This window comes from Capra hircus (genome assembly GCF_001704415.2).
Source record: "Capra hircus breed San Clemente chromosome X unlocalized genomic scaffold, ASM170441v1, whole genome shotgun sequence".
Classification (NCBI taxonomy): Eukaryota; Metazoa; Chordata; class Mammalia; order Artiodactyla; family Bovidae; genus Capra; species Capra hircus.
In genome coordinates, this window is record NW_017189517.1 from 10,167,950 (window position 1) to 10,185,296 (window position 17,347).

At 40.7% G+C, this 17,347-nt stretch overlaps 1 protein-coding gene across 5 annotated transcripts in view; it reads left to right on the forward strand.

Annotated features, from left to right (window-relative positions):
• Window positions 1-17,347, forward strand: part of ARHGEF6 (Rac/Cdc42 guanine nucleotide exchange factor 6) — a 116,245-nt gene that overhangs the window by 82,011 nt on the left and 16,887 nt on the right. For all 5 annotated transcript variants that reach the window (XM_013976296.2, XM_013976297.2, XM_005700425.3 and 2 more), the window contains 3 exons: window positions 9,901-10,039; window positions 12,781-12,840; window positions 14,814-14,960. In XM_013976296.2, the coding sequence (XP_013831750.1) occupies window positions 9,901-10,039; window positions 12,781-12,840; window positions 14,814-14,960 (346 nt within the window). The remainder of the gene's footprint in view (window positions 1-9,900; window positions 10,040-12,780; window positions 12,841-14,813; window positions 14,961-17,347) is intronic.

Genomic DNA, 17,347 nt, shown 5'->3' on the forward strand with positions numbered 1-17,347 from the left:
GCTTCAGCATCAGTCCTTCCAATGAATATTCAGAATTTATTTCCTTTAGAATTGACTGGTTGGATCTCCTTGCAGTCCAAGGGACTCTCAAGTCTTCTCCAGCACCACAGTTCAAAAGCATCAATTCTTCACCACTCAGCTTTCTTTATGGTCCAACTCTCACATCCATACATGACTACTGGAAAAACTATAGCTTTGACTATATATATATATCTTTGTAGGCAAAGTGATATCTCTGCTTTTTAATATACTGTCTAGGTTTGTCATAGCTTTTCTTCCAAGGACCAAGTGTCTTAATTGCATGACTGCAGTTACCGTCCGCAGTGATTTTGGAGCCCAAGAAAATAAAATCTGCCATTAGAGTGGTATCATCTGCATATCTGAGGTTGCTGATATTTCTCCCAGCAATCTTGATTCCAGCTTCTGATTCATTCAGCCCAGCATTTCACATGATGTATTCTGCATGTAAGTTAAATAAGCAGGATGACAATATACAGGCTTGTTGTACTCCTTTTGCAGTTTTGAACCAGTCAGTTGTTCCATGTCCATTTCTAACTGTTGCCTCTCGTACTGCATACGAACTTCTGAGGAGACAGGTAAGGTGGCTAGTACTCCCATCTCTTTAAGAATTTTGCACAGTTTGTTGTGATCCACAGAGTCAAAGGCTTTAGCATAGTCAGTGAAGCAGAAGTAGATGTTTTTCTGGAATTCCCTTACTTTCTCCATGTTCCAGCGAATGCTGGCAATTTGCTCTCTGGTTCCTCTGCCTCTTCAAAACCCAGCTTGTACATCTGGAAGTTCTTGGTTCACATGCTCCTGAAGCCTGGCTTGAAGGATTTTGAGTATAACCTTGCTAGCATGTGAAATGAACTCAACTGTATGATAGTTTGAACATTCTCTGGCATTGCCTTTCTTTAGGATTGGAATGAAAACTGACCTTTTCCAGTCTCTGAAGCTACTTAGCAGCAGCAGCAGCAGCAACAGCAGCAGCAGCCACCACTGAGTTTTCCAAATTTGCTGACATATTGAGTGCAGCACTTTAACAGCATCATCTTATAGGATTTTAAATAGCTCAACTGGAATCCCATCACTTCCAGTAGCTTTGTAGTGATGCTTCCTAAGGCCCACTTGACTCCATACTCCAGGATGTCTGGCTCTAGGAGTGACCACACCATCATGGTTATCTGGGTCATTAAGACCTTTTTTGTATAGTTCTTCTGTATATTCCTTCTACCTTTTCTTATTTTCTTCTGCTTCTGTTAGGTCCTTGCTGTTAGACCCTAAACTTTTTCCCACTTTTATATTGTCTTAGTTTACAGTTCTGCCACTTAGAAGCTGTGTTATCCAGGGTGATTCACTTCACTTTTTAAAAATTTAATGAATTAATTTTAATTGGAGGCTAATTGCACCCAATATTGTGGTGATTTTTGCCATACATTGACATGAATCAGCCATGGGTGTACATGTGTCCCCGCGACCTGAACCCCCACTCCCACCTCCCTCCCCATCCCATCCTTCTGGGTTGTCCCAGCGCACTGGCTTTGAGTACCCTGTTTCACGCATCGAACTTGGACTGGTCATCTATTTCACATATGTTTCACATAAAAGTTTCAATGCTATTCTCTCAAATCATCTCACCCTTGCCTTTTCCCACAGAGTCGAAAGTCTGTTCTTTATATCAGTGTCTCTTGTTGTCCACATATAGAGTCATCGTTACCATCTTTCTAAATTCCACATATATGCATTAATATACTGTATTGGTGTTTTTCTTTCTGACCTACTTCACTCTGTATAATAGGCTCCAGTTTCATCCAGCTCTTTAGAACTGACTCAAATGCATTCTTTTTAATAGCTGAGTAATATTCCATTGTGTATATGTACCACAGCTTTCTTATCCATTTGTCTGCCAGTGGACATCTAGGTTGCTTCCATGTTCTAGCTACTGTAAACAGGATTCACTTCACTTTTAAACCTTAGTTTTCTCACTTGTAAAGTGAAAATTAAACCACCTACCTTGCCAGGTTGGTGTGAGAAGTCAATGAAACAGTGTGCATAAAGTACCCGGCAAGGTAGCTGCTGTCACTCCTCATTTGTACTTTATTCATCTTCTACCAGCTACTTGTTGTTTTTTAGAAAAAAAAATCATGCAATATTTCAAGCACACAAAGAGCAGAGAGAAGATAAAGTACACCGACATTCCCACCATTCAGCTTGAGAAACAAATTATAGCGGCAGTTGGAGCCCTGTGCACACTTTCCAATATTTCCTGCTCCTCCTTTGCTCCCTCCCCCAAGGGAACGCCAGTCTTGAATTTGTTTTCATTATTCCCAGGAATGTTTTCATACTTTACTACTTATCTTCAATAAAGACAAAATGGTTCAGAGGCATTTTTCCTGTGATGGATACTTAAACATCCTGTGTAGATAGGGTGAATTTCTTAATACTTATCCCCATCATGTTAGGTTGCCATTTATATGAGTACATATTCTCTTTTCTGAGCCAAGAATAGCAATCCTGAATAAATACCAGAAAGAAATGGTGTACCTCAGATGGCAGATTTTTGTAGTGTTTAGAGAATTTTCTGTCTTTAAAAAATTATTTATATGTATTTATTATTGTTTTTATTGGAGTATAGTTATTTTACAATGTTGTGTTAGTTTCTGCTGTACAACAAAGTGAATCAAGTACATGTAAATATATATCCCCTATTTTTTGGATTTCCTTCCCATAGAGGCCATTGCAGAGTACTGAATAGAGTTCCCTGTGCTATATAGTAGGTTCTCATTAGTTATCTATTTTATGCATGGTATCAGTAGTGCATATGTGTCAATGCCAGCCTCCCAGTTCATCCCACCCATCACTCCCCTGTTGGTGCCCATTTGTTTGTTCTCTTTATCTGTCTCTAGTTCTGCTTTACAAATAAGTTCATCTGTATCATTTTTCTAGATTTAACATATAAGCAATATTATATGATACAGTAAGTCCCCTACATACAAACAACTTCCATTCTGAGAATACATTTGTAAGTCCAATTTGTTCATAAATCCAACAAAGTTAGCCTAGGTACCCAACTAACACAATCAGCTATATAGTACTGTACTGTAGTAGGTTTATAATACATTTCACACAAATAATACATAAAATACAAACAAAAAATAAAAACATTTTAAGTCTTGTAGTACAGTACTCTGAAAAGCACAATAGTACAGTACGACAGCTGGTATACAGGAGCTGGCATCGAGTGAACAGGCAAGATGAGTTACTGACTGAAGGGCGAAGAGGAGGCAGGAGATGGTAGAGCAATAGGAGACGGAGGGCAAGCTGCAGTTTCACTCATGCCTGATGTTGATGGCACAGGTTCTGGTTCCTTGATGGATTCAACTCTATCTACCCTCTTGAAAAAACAATCCAGTGATGTCTGGCTAGCAGCTCTTTTTCCCTCTCATCAGAGATGCCGCGGTAGCACTGGATTGCAGTCTGAACGGCTGCTGCAACCTTTGTGTACTGTTCTGCGTGTGGGTCCTGTGACTAACAGAGCCTCCTCAAATAAAGAAAATCCCCTTGCCTTTTCCTGCGTCGTGAAATTATTCAGTTCTGCAGTTATTTCTGCTTCCTCTTGTCTCCCTTCATCCTTTCTCTTGGCCCCCATTTCCAACAGGTCTTCATTAGTAAGCTCCACATTCGCATCTTTGAAAGTTCACAACTGAAGAATTTTCTGTTGTATTTCTGTGTGCTAAAATGCTTCTGAGTCTGTATTTATCCATGTTAGGAGTTTGAAATATAAATAACAGTAGAGACTCCTTCAAACGTTATGATTTAAAATTTGTTCCACAGTTAATATAAAGATTCTCAACTTTGGGAGGAAGATTACTGTATCTTATTGGCTTGATTTTGGTTAATGATTTTTTCCATTGAACTATAGTTATTTACAATATTCCACGTTTACAGCAAAGTGATTCAGCATATATGTGTGTGTGTGTGTGTGTGTGTGCGCGCGCACACGTGTGCATGTGTGCTAAGTCACCTCAGTCATGTCCAATTCTGTGCAACCCTATGGACTGTAGCCTGCCAGGCTCTTTTGTCCATGGGATTCTCCACGCAACAATATTGAAGTGGGTTGCTATGCCCTCCTCCAGGGGATCTTCCTGACCAAGTGATCGAACCCGCAGTCTCTTACGTCTCCTGCATTGGGAGACAGGTTCTTAACCACTTGGGGCACCTGGGAAGCCATATATATATATATATATATATATATATATATATATATATATATATATATAGTTCTTTTTACTCTTTTTCATTATAGGTTATTACAAGATATTGAATATAGTTCCCTGTGCTATATCATAGCTCCTTGTTTATCTATTTTACATGTGGTTAAGGAAATGGCAGCCCACTCCAGTACTCTTGTCTGGAAAATTCCATGGGCTGAGGAGCCTGCTAGGCTACAGTCCATGGGATCACGAAGAGTCGGACACGACTGAGCAACTTGAGTTCAGTGATTTTTTTGAGAATTTTATAATATCCCTTGAATTGATGGAAGACTTACTGGAGTCCCATAGAACTGAATTTTTATTTTAGTAACTTATTTACATGTAAGGAATGAAAATTAAAATACTTGGGGTTATCCTCAATGGTGTTTCTAGTATAATCTCAGCTATTTTTTTAGGCATCCTGTGGTAATTTATGCTGACATACTAGAGGCAAAGCATAGTTGAATGAAAATTCAGATTAAAATCCTGTTTTACATGAAGGTTTCAGCTGAAATAGGGACATTGTTTTATTTCGGCTAAAGCTGTAGATATTTAGCAGCTGGACAATCACAGGGGCTTCCCTTGTGGTTTAGCTAGTAAAGAATCCGTGGAGACCTGAGTTAGATCCCTGGGTTGGGAAGATGCCCTGAAGGAAAAGGCTACCCACTCCAGTATTCTGGCCTGGAGAATTCCATGGACTATGTAGTCCATTAGGTCGCAAAGAGTCACAACTGAGCGACTTTCACTTTCACTCACTAATCACCGAGTCAGAGCAAGCCAGTCAGGTGAACATCTTTCTTTCTGCCGGCAGGTGGCAGTAGCATACTAGAAATGTTTATGACGATTGGCACTGAGACCACACAGCCTTAAAATGATATGATCGTGTGTTGGTACCTTGTGAAAAGTACAGTAAGCCATTTTCTGGATTTCGAGATATAAAGCAGACCCCAACCTTGATATGTTCCCCATATTTACATATATTTGAATGACTGCCCCGGTCTTTTGCTCTGCCCTGGGTGAGGTCTTTTGGGATTTCCCCTCTCTCTCCCCTTCTGGCTTCCTATTGTAGCTCTTGTTTCTTTCTGGGAGTAACTTCACCCTTACAAAAATACCCGCTTCTCTCCCATGCTTCAGTGTGGCATCCATTCTTTTTCACGAGGGAGAGCTACCCGGTGTGAAACGACAGAGTAGGGAGAGAAGAGAGAGCATGGAAGCAGATCTGGACCTCACTTCCGGCTCTACTGCGGCAGCTACCACAAGCACCACGTGTCCTTTTCCTCTTGTTAGTTTTATTCACTCTCTTGTTTACCATTATTGTCAGCAGTGAAGACTTTGAGAAAAACTCAGAGCTGTGTACTTGCTTCTGGGACATAAAACATAGGGAAAATTCTGAGACTAGATTCTGTTCTGTCTTTGAGGAACCAGGGAAGGGAGCAAGTGAGACTAATCACAAACAAAAAGTGGTGGGGACAGAAAAGAAGCAGGCAGCCTAGGTTCTGGGACTGGATCAGTGAAAAAAGGGCTAAGTGAGATCCACCCAACACAGTGGGAGTGGCATCCCTGGGACTTTCCACTGGCCAGACCCAGCCTCCCAGCTCCTCATGTCTCATCACCACTTTCCCAACTACAGCAATTCCCAAGAAAGGCTGGTGCGAGAGAGTGAAGCGAAAAGGGGGAAAAACCTGACCCTTTTCTAGCTGCTTTAGATGGAGTTATCATCATTAGAAGTAGAAATCTATGCAGAGATTCTACAGAAACACTGTTAGATGAGATAGTTAAGCCCTGTACTGTTATTATAATGTACAATAATTTTCTTGAGTTTTCCAGCCCAACCCAGAATGTGCCAAAGCCCCATCCACCGTGTGCATTCTGTGAGATAAGGTTATATTGAGTTGCAAACAACATTCACACATTGAAAACTGCTTCTGTTGTATCACATCACAAATACAGAACATGTTAAACTCAAAAGACATTTCAAATAGGCTACATAAAAGTTAAAAGCTGTATTTGAAAGACAGATTGTGTTTTGGTAAAGTGATATATATTTGCATATTATATTTGTGTATAATGATATTAATTTGTGCATTAAATTTATTTGGCTATGTAAAATGTGTCTTTGAGGATCTATTTATCATAATGGGCAGTGGCTTTAAGATAATTTTGTTCTTTTGTTGCAATAGTCAAATGTTATTTTTCCCCCAATAACCAGTGTTTTATTCTGAGATAGCGATCTCATGTTATTTTGGAAAAATTAAAGAAATTCTTTTGTAATATTTGACAAGCCTAGAAGTTAGAATGCTGCATGGAAAGTAGTAAAATACACATTGACATTTGCTTTTAATTGTTGTAACTCTTGTATCAATTTGAGTAGAACATTGAGTATGCGGTAGTTATTTAGTCATGGAAAGGAAAAATAAGACTTGTTTACCAAATTGAAAAGAAGTTAGGAACGCGATTTTCTCAAAATTACATTTCTACTCAAACGCACTCTCCCACTTCGAGTTATTTTCCTAATTATATTTTATATGTTAAGATTTTTTTCTAATTTTAAGCCAATCTGACCCAGAGGCAGGCTAACCTAGGTGTTTCCCTAGTGACTTGCATTAAGCACTATTTTTAAAAAAATTTTATTGAAATATAGTTGATTTACAATGTTGTGTTAGTTTCAAGTGTACAGCAAAGTGATTCAGTTATACATATAGAAACATATTCTTTTTCATATTCTTTCCCATTGAGGTTTATCACAGGATATTGAATATAGTGTTGTATAGTAGGACCTTGTTGTTCATCTGCTTTATATATAGTAGTTTGTATCTGCTAATCCAAACTCCTAATTTATCCTTCCCCCATCCTGTTACCCCTTTAGTAACCATCAGTTCAGTTCAGTTCAGTCACTCAGTCGTGTCCGACTCTTTGCGACCCCATGAATCGCAGCACGCCAGGGCTCCCTGTCCATCACCAACTCCCAGAGTTCACTCAAACCCAAGTTCATTGAGTCAGTGATGCCGCCAGCCATCTCATCCTCTGTCATCCACTTCTCCTACTGCCCCCAATCCCTCCCAGCATCAGAGTCTTTTCCAATGAGTCAACTCTTTGCATGAGGTGCCCAAAGTACTGGAGTTTCAGCTTTAGCATCATTCCTTCCAAAGAACACCCAGGACTGATCTCCTTTAGGATGAACTGATTGGATCTCCTTGCAGTCCAAGGGACTCTCAAGAGTCTTCTCCAACACCATAGTTCAAAAGCATCAATTCTTCGGTGCTCAGTTTTCTTTATAGTCCAGCTCACACCCATACATGACCACTGGAAAAACCATAGCCTTGACTAGACGGACCTCTGTTGGCAAAGTAATGTCTCTGCTTTCCAGTATGCTGTCTAGGTTGGTCATAACTTTCCTCCCAAGAAGTAAGCGTCTTTTAATTTCATGGCTTAACCATAAGTTTATTTATTTTCTATGTGAGTCTGTTTTGTAAACAAGGTCATTTGTATCATATTTTAGATTCCACATGTATGTGATATCATATGATATTTGTCTTTCTCTATCCAATTTACTTCACTTAGTATTATAATTTCTAGGTCTGAAGGACTATTTCTTACAGAAGTTCTCCCTGTGTTATTCAAGTCAGCTCAGCCCCCCCCCCCTCCTTTTATTCATGATTTAGACCTCAGAGGTGGCCCATGCCATTGCTGTGTTCCACATCAAGCATCAGATGGTACTGATTTCCAACAGACTTGGGTATGAACCCCAACTTAGCTATTTACTTGCTTTCACTCACCCTTCCTGAGTCTTATGTTTCTCATCTGTAAAATGAAGATAACACCTGTTTGAAAATGTTGTAGTTAATATTAAACATGAACAAATGCATGCAAAGACTTAGCATGAAGCAATAGCCTTATAAACCTCAATATTTAGGCCTCACGATTTTAGTAGGAAGTAGGTTTTATCCCTGTTTTACAGATGAGTCAGCTGAGGTTGGTAACTGATCCAGGGTCACCAAATTTGTTTTATGATTTCAAGTCCAGGGCACTTTGATCTCCTTGGCTGCTTCTGGACCAAGACTGCAGAAACTAATAAAACAGGCAGCACTGATGGTTAGGTGTGAGCACTCAGATGAGCTCTAGCTGCCGTGGAGGTAGCAGTTCCCAGTTGTTTTTTCTCTGACAATTCCTTTAATTCTGTGTGATCCAAGGTTTCTGTTTAACAACTGAAACTCCATTCTTTTCTCTCCTGCTCGCAAAAGCCCAGGGAGAGGGAGAGTGTTTATAGTAGGGTTAACCTGCAACCCACCCCACCCCCTAGCATGTTATCACTGATAGTGAGTTTCTTTGAACACAATACAACTTATTCCAACATGCCATAGTCAGAAAGTGCTGTGTAAGATGTATTCTAGGGCGAATAAATAGGTCATTTGGTAGTACAGGGTTCCTTTTGGAGAGTGATGAGAAGATTGGTGGGGTCAGTGGGAGTCTAAAAAGTTAAGAATTGATCTCATAGGCAATTGGAGGTTTTTAAGTAGGAAAGCAGCAGGAGTAAAATAGTGGTCTGCAGGAGGTTTCAGAAGCCAGAAAGCCTGGAAGCCAGGGGATCCACTGAACTATTGAAGTGAACTAGACTGAATGAGATGAAGGCCTGAACCAGGTCAGTGGCAGCGGGAATGGAAAGGAGTGAACAGATACAAGAAGGCTTGTGATGGATTGGATATGCATGGGCGAGCAAGGAAGGAGAGGGGTCAAGTGATAAAGCAGATTTCCTTCTTTATTTCTATTTTGCAGAAATGTAAACTATAATGATCTTGCAGCCCTAGGACTCAGAATCCTGATGGAGGAAAGGAGAAAATCCAGAATGTGCTGAAGGGCAGGGAAAACCCAAGGTTACACGTTGGCAGGACATGGTTCCTAAGAGGGTTTTTTTTTTTTTTTTGGCCCCACCACTTGACATGTGGGATCTTAGTTCCCCAACCATGGATGGAACCCATACCCCCTGCCAGGGAAGCTCGGAGTCTTAACCACTGGACTGCCAGGGAATTCCCTACAGTCCTTTATTTTATTTTTGGCCGAGTTATTTGGGTAACCTGCTGCATGTTTTCAGATCCTAGGCTAAGTGACTTTGTGATTAGTCGTGGAGACATGCTGTTGTCTGAATTTAGGACTTGATTCTGGAACATTGCAAGTGATGTTCTGGTGATGGAAAGCACTTGGTGAGTTATTCTCTTTGGCATCTCACCAGCCAGTAACTAAATGTTTGCAGTGACTCAGAAAAGACTTTCTGAACCTGACATTGAAATCATCTGATAGATTGTACACCCCATGACTCTGGGTGTAGGCTTCCTTAAGGGCAGAGATTTTTGTTTTCTTCACAGCTGTATTCCCAACAGAACACAGAGCTTGTCACTTAGTAGATGGTCAATAAATAATTGTTGGATGAGGAAACGAAGCCAGGGGTCATGGGTGCCTGGCTCACCACTATACCCAGTGTTGTGTGCCATGCTGATGGAATTGAGTTGAAATGCGTTGGACAGCATTTGGGCTGGTAACACAAAATTTATTTGGTTTTATATGCTGTGAAATACAGGAAAATCATGTTCAGTCCATAGCTCTTTACATGGAATATTAAGCAATAACAAAACTATATTCGTCCTTTTGCCAGTGATGAGCTGGAACGATTTATGGAAAATCAAGGTGCGTCCAGTCCAGGCATCCTCATTTTAACAACAAGCCTCAGCAAACCTTTCATGCGACTGGAAAAGTACGTTACACTCTTGCAAGAGTTGGAACGGCATATGGAGGTAAGGGAAGGTGAACTGTTTTAAGCTCTCATACAAAGTATGGGCCTCTGCTATGGAGGCAGCAGCCAGTCCGCCTCCAAACTAGCCTTGGTGAGGAGTTCAGGAAAAATCTTGGTTTCAAAATTTACTTGATCCAGTCTTTCCTCTTCCCGGGCTTTTAGTTTTCCTCTTTATGCAGCAAGATAAAAAGGGGACTTTTTTTTTTTTTTTCCCTCTGAAGATTTTTAAATTTTTGGACTTATTTTTTTAAATTTTTTCTAGCTTTGTTTTTGAGGTATGACTGACCGATAAAAATTGTATACATTTAGATTGTATAACGTGACTTTTAAAAGGTGTATAATGTGATTATTCATTATACATGTACTTTGTGAAATGATAACCATACAATCAAGTTAATTAGCACATCCACTTTTTTTGTGAGAACGTTTAATGTCTTTTTTTTAGCAACTTTCAAGTATACAATTCAGTGTTATTAACTATAGTCACCATGCTGTACATTAGATCCCCCAGATTTACTCATCTAAAAACTGAAAGATACTCCTTCTTTATTATGAAATATTCATGGTTATTCTCCCTCCCCTCCCTTCTCCCAGCCTCAGTCTTGCTCACTGGTTGACTCAGATGGTGGTTCTACAGAGAGATCTTTCACCAAGAAATCTTCTATTGCTCTGATATATGAACCAACTTTCTTGTGGGAGATAAACAAAGCAAAACAGCATCAGAAAATGCACAGAAATTTTTTTATTATTATTATAGACAGGAGCATTTATCCCTAGGTCACTGCAGTCATTCAGCTTTCTGAGGCTAGATTACAGTGGAAGATTCTGGTATTTCTTGAAAGAAGAATAAATGGGTCCACTCTCAGTTTCTTTCTTTATGCAGCCAGACATCTCCATCAAAGTCCTCTTGAATTTTTTGCCTCAAGAGCCCAAATCCTCTTATTAAAAGCCAGTCAAGAGGGGTAGCTTCTTGAGTGGTTCTTGTGTGCAGGAGCCTGGGGGATGGGGTTGTGGGTGGGTGAGGGGGGCCTGGAGGCTGCATTTACCCTACTTGTTCTTCCTGTGTCTGGGGAAAGGTTTTGAGGTTTGAAAGGGTTTGAATATCTTTAAAGAAAAAGGTTGCACGCTGCCAGTCATGTCAGCATTTGTAAGGATTGAAAGTGTGTACTCTGAGCGAAACCACATTCTCAGGTTCTTTGACCTGCCAGAAATCTGCAGGCAGTGGGGAGCCAGTGAGTAATGCCAGCCAGAATGAAATTTCAGTTAGAGCCCGGCAAGGTGTTGAGCCCTGGATGGCTTTCCAAAAGCTAAACCAATTTGCTGAATCGTTTGAGGTTGGCCCCTCCTGGTTTCTCACAAAAATTCAGAAATGAGCAGCCTCAGGTTCCGTGATTGCTCAGTGCTGAAGTGCAAATATTAATACACGCTTCACTGGAGGAGATAAAATCCCAGGTGCTCCTCCTGCCTGGATCCTCTGTGTTGGAGCCTGTTTCTACTCCTTCTCCATGTGCTGGTGGTCCCCTGCCTTTGGCTGCCTTTCATTTCCCACTATGAGATTATACATACCCCAAGTATGAATTCACCATCTGGTAAGACACTTTATCCAGCCTTCTGATCATTGAGCATGGCTGCCGGCTCATGATAGAGTAACATTCGAACTTCGCAGTGGTCAGCTGATTTGGGGGAGGATGAGTTTATAAAGGAATACAACCTTTCTTTTCATAAGCAGTGCTGTTCTTGGCTTGGATTAGACCCGTAATCTACTCAGCTCTGTATTTTATCACTGGAGGCTGGTTGCACAGCAGATATCTTCCCATTACTCCAGCTGAAATTCAAAGCTTAGCAGGATCCCTCCCCAAGAAGCTCCACTTTCTTTCATAAAGAGTTATGCAAGTGTGGACCCCTCAAAGCCATTTTTTTTTAAAATGGCTGTTTATTCATTCTGGAGTTAATTCATTTTTTGACTGTACCACCCAGCTTGTGGGATCTTAGTTCCTCAACCAGGGATTAAACTGTTGCTACCTGCCTTGGAAGCACAGAGTCTTAACCACTGGACCGCCAGGGAAGCCCCTCAGAACCATTTTTGAACCTGTTCACTTTTGGGGATTGTAAGTCCCTTGAAATTGCAGATCAAATAAGCTTGCTGAAGAAGGAGCACATGGTATAAACTTGGAATTTTTTCCCATCCGCCAGGTTTAGTCTGCTAAAAGAAAACGGAGGAGGTTTAGCTTATGAGATTGGATTAATTTTTCTCTGAGCACCACTCGGTTTCTACAGTTCCCTACCTCTTATCATTTACTAACAACATGACCTAATGATGACCCCAAATAATTATTATTTATTATCCACAGTATAATAGCAAAAGGGGAAATGGAAACTCTTGCCTCAATAACCAAATATATGTTACCAAATATATAATGTATTCCAAACTGTCTTAATTTCTTTATCACCTAATCATTAAAGGTGCTGAGATTCCAAATGCTCAAGTGCTGTCTTACTTTTTAATCTTGAAGTTAGCATATAGCAAAACTGATTTTTTTCTTTGAGGTACAATTCTATGACTTTCAACCCATGTATAGATTTGAGTTACCACCATCACTAATGCAATACACAACAGTTCCATCATCCCTCAAAATGTCCTCTTTTGATCTCTTTGCAGCCACACCTTCCTCCCACCCCACCCTCTGGCAACCACTGATCTGTTCTCCTTTAATACTGTTTTAAAATGTATTCCTTTGATAGGATACGCATCCAGATCACCAGGATATTCTGAAAGCAATCGTAGCATTCAAAACTCTCATGGTAGGTGATGCTCTAAAATTATTATTCTCTATTTCATAGTCTTTGTTTCTAAAACAGTGACTTGTGTGTAATGTTTCTTTCCTTTTGCAAAGGTCTTTGGAGTGGAAACAGTAAGCTCTAGTGACCGTATTGCAGTGATTGTGTCATTTAATGTTGTCTTCCAAACATCATGCTTACCTGTGAAAGGTTGCCAGGCTGAGGGTATAAAGTACTCACATTTGAAGTCTCTGCCACATTAAGCATGGCTGTGTAGGTGGGGGGTTTCCTTTTGTCTCTTTGTCTTTACCCCTGTGTTGCTCACCTTACGTCTGTGCAACTCGTCCTTCACTGATTGGCATCAATACTGGATTCATTTACTTATGCCAAAAGGTGTGAGTCTATTCTTTGCATAGGAAAAAGAAATCCTTCATCAAATCTAAAAGGAAAAAAAAAACCCAGCTAAAATGCAATTGCCGTATACAGATTGCTATCAAAGATACCTTTATCTTAAATCTCGAGCATGATGGCTTAATGTCCTCTCGAAACCACTGATGTAAAACCGCTTGGTGGCATTTTAGGAGGAAAGTAAACGTTATTTGGGGTGATTGATTAAGTTGAGCTTCATTTTAGACATTTCCGTAGTATTCCAAGTGATGGGATCAATGTTCAGTTATTGATTCTTGCTGTAAGATTATGATGCACCTTTCACCGTCACCTCATTTTTGTTGCTGTTGAAAGATCTGTACCTGACGTGTCCACAGTTAAACAACAAGTTGAAGACCAGAGCGTAAGGTATCAGTTTAAATTCGCTGTGGTAGACAAAAAATGGTCAAATATTGGCAGTTTGACATGGTTCAACCTAATAGAACAGGCCACTGAAACCTGTGGCATTTGTTATTGTTCTTTGTGTCCCCTTTCTTTTTTCCTGTGTAGATTGAATATAACATGTCTCTTTTGAAAACAAATTAATTCTAATCCTTTTACATGTTGTACAAGTTGCTTTGATGGTTACAGTATCCTTATTCCCATTCCAGGTGCTTCAAAAATGTATCAGTTTATTTCTTCAAGCTTCCATTTACCTGAAAGGGACAGCAGAGATTTTATAGAAAACACATCCCAAAATGCTATGACAGTCATTTGGAAACAGGAATATGACTAATCATATGCTTATTTTCATATTCAATTTGGATTGAATACTGTTAAATTAAGATAACTGCATTTTCTGAAACAGTGGTATATATATATAGTAATATAGTAGTGTATGTATATATATATATATATATATTTAGTAATTATAGCCTACATATTGTTTCTTGGCTTGTATTCTCAATTTGTATTTGTGCGATTCAGTTGTATCTCTTTTTCTAATCCTTTTAAGGATAAAAATGAACTTAGTCCTTTTTATAGCAACCTACTACTAGTCCCAAAACAAAGTGTAGCACAGTGCACATTTTTCATTATAAGATCAGTTTGAGTCGCTGTGGCATAAAGAGTTTAATTTTCTCTTTTGCAATAACTCTTGGAGTCATTTTATAAATTAAGATGTTATTTGGTTGGAAACTGAGTTAGAAAAATAAGATTGCCTTGTAACTCAAAGCGCTATTGATGCAAAGATAGACAAGATGGAGGGGAGGTGGAGTCAACAGGAATACCAAGCAGCAGATCTGAATGTGCTGTCCCTGTCTGATGTAATTCTGCTTATTTTCCCATGCTCCTTGCGGGGAGGGAGAGGCAATCCCCTTCTACCAGTTTATCTTGATGTTTTGACCAAATGAGAAGTAGCTCTTTCTTACAAAATGTCTGGGGGCTCAAGGCTAGCGATTTAAGGTAGTAGACCTTTCTGCCTGTCCAGAATGGAGCTGGTGATGGGATTCGCGATGAAGAACAGGGACTCAGTGGAAATCTGAGAGTCAAGAACCACATCTTATTTTAGTCTTGTTTTAGGTCTGTTTCGGAAGATTCCTATTCCATTATGTTCTGCTTTGGTTCTGTAGGGGCAGTGCCAAGATCTCAGAAAGAGAAAACAGCTGGAGCTGCAGATCCTTTCGGAACCTATTCAGGCATGGGAAGGGGAGGATATTAAAACCTTGGGAAATGTGATCTTTATGTCACAGGTCATGGTGCAGTGTGGAACAAGTGAGGTAAGAGGTTTCACAGCTCAATACCACTTCTTCCATCTCTTCTTCCATATGTTTCTTCCTTTATGTTTTCTCCCATCAAGGTCAAACACTCGAACTTTCGCATCAGAAACTGAGGACCTCTTCTTTGCCCAGGCCTCTGCTTGGTGCTGTGGGAGGGAGGTAGGAGGAAAGAACAGCCATGATCTTGATCTGTGCCTTCAAAGTACTCATTAGAGACAGATGAAAACCCAAACTGCAACTAGAAAACGAATCAAAATAGTCCATGACAGATTGTGACATCCCAGCAGTAGATTCCACAGAAGTTCAGAGAAGGGAAAGAGCAAGGAAAGACTATATGGAGACAGGACCCGAGGAGGGGGCCATGAAGAGAAGAGGGGAAATTTTTGTAAGGGAGAGGTCCTTATTGTCTCCGGAGAGAGCAGGAACTTGGCGGCCTTTGTTCTTCAGGGCACTTGATTGGGAGCAGAGGAAACCTCCCAGGCAGAGTGCAAGAGCAAGCTGATTGAGAGGCAGGTTGTGAAGAATGTCAGATGTCAGGCAAGGGTAGTTCAGATGGATGCAACAGGCAGCATGAAACCATGCCAGACCTGAGTGGGAGAGAAACACAATGAAAGGGCTGTTCATGACGCCATCTGGCAGCCGTACTGTCCACTAAACTGGAAGGGATGGGGCTGGAGACAGGCCAGCTGGGTTGGAAAGTGGTAAGTAAGTATCTCCCCCCCACCAAGAAGGTGATGGTGGAGAGAATGAAACTTAAGGGGCAAGTCTGAGACCTGTTTGGAAGGGAAAGCCTATAGGAAGTGGGGAGCCATGGGCTAAAAGAGATGACAGGTGTCATTTCAGACCTGGTAACTTTCACGTGGTGGTCGGTATACAGATGGAGGTGACTTGTAGGCAGGTGTTGAGAAGGTATAGAAATGTGGGTAGGAGGTCAGAATTAGAGGCAGAGGCTTACAGGTCGCTGATAGATGTGCTTTCTTGGGAAATAAATGTCCGGAGAGAAGCACAAAGGCCTGAAGATGGATTATATCTTTTAGGAAGAGGGCAGGGTAGGGGAAGAAGGTTGATTACATCATCTGGCATGATTTATTGGGTACTACAATCATCTTCTCCTTCCCTAAATATCTTCTTCTACTCCCTGACAGGTCTGTGTCAGAGATTCATTACTTTGGGTTAATGTGGTTACCAAAGAGGAAAGTGGGGAGGAATAAATTAGGAGTCTGGGATTAACACATAAAGCAGATAAACAACGAGATTCTACTGTATAGCGCAGGGAACTATACTCAATAGCTTGTAGTAACCTATAATGGAAAAGAATCTGAAAAAATATATATATCTGAATCACTTTGCCATACACTTGAAACATTGTAACTCAACTAGGCTTCAATAAAAAAAAAAAACACTAGAAGAAAAATAAGCAATCTTATGTAAAATGCAGATACCCTGGGGAAAGTTAATGTAGCGACTCTAACAGTCTTTCATATCTTTGGGATAAGCCTCTTGGGTAAAGCAAGAAAGAAATAGTGCCAGAAAAAGAAAGTGGAAGATAGAGGGAAATTATGGGAGTGTGTTGTCATGGAAATTCCAGAAAGAACATTTGAAACTGGTCAGACTGCTGAGGGCTGCAGAGGGTTCAGAGTATGGAGACCGAGAAGCCATGAGATGTCACAAAAAGGCAGTGATTGATGACTTTGAGAGAGCGACAAGGGTGCAGTTATGGAGGGATCAATGGGGAGAAAAAGAAAGCAGCCAGTAATTTGGCAATAAAACGTCAAGAAATAAAGCCACAGGGGGCAGATGAAAGCCTATGAAATGGACAGACATTTCATATGCTAAAGGCAGCAGAAAAAGCGAGTTAGACAAGAGAAGTGGTTGGAAGCAGGAGCAGGAGATAAGATGTCTGTAGAAGGAAGCCAACCAAGAGAAAGATGGGAGAGAACGCAGAACACTTGTTAGAAAAATTAGCCTTGAAACGTTGCTCTTCTCAAGCAGGAGGAAGGAGATGGAACTGGGCTTGAGGATCTTTGGCATTTACTCACTGCATATCTGCTCAAGGAGTTCAGAGAAGCATTTGTGTCCAACATTTCCTTTCAGTTCAGTTGAGTCGCTCAGTCCTGTCCGACTCTTTGTGACCCCATGAATTGCAGCATGCCAGGCCTCCCTGTCCATCACCAACTCCCGGAGTTCACCCAAACTCACGTCCATCGAGTCGGTGATGCCATCCAGCCATCTCATCCTCTGTCATCCCCTTCTCCTTCTGCCCCAATCCCTCCCAGCATCAGAGTCTTCTCCAATGAGTCAACTCTTTGCATGAGGAGGCCAAAATATTGGAGTTTCAGCTTTAGCATCATTCCTTCCAAAGAACACCCAGGACTGATCTCCTTTAG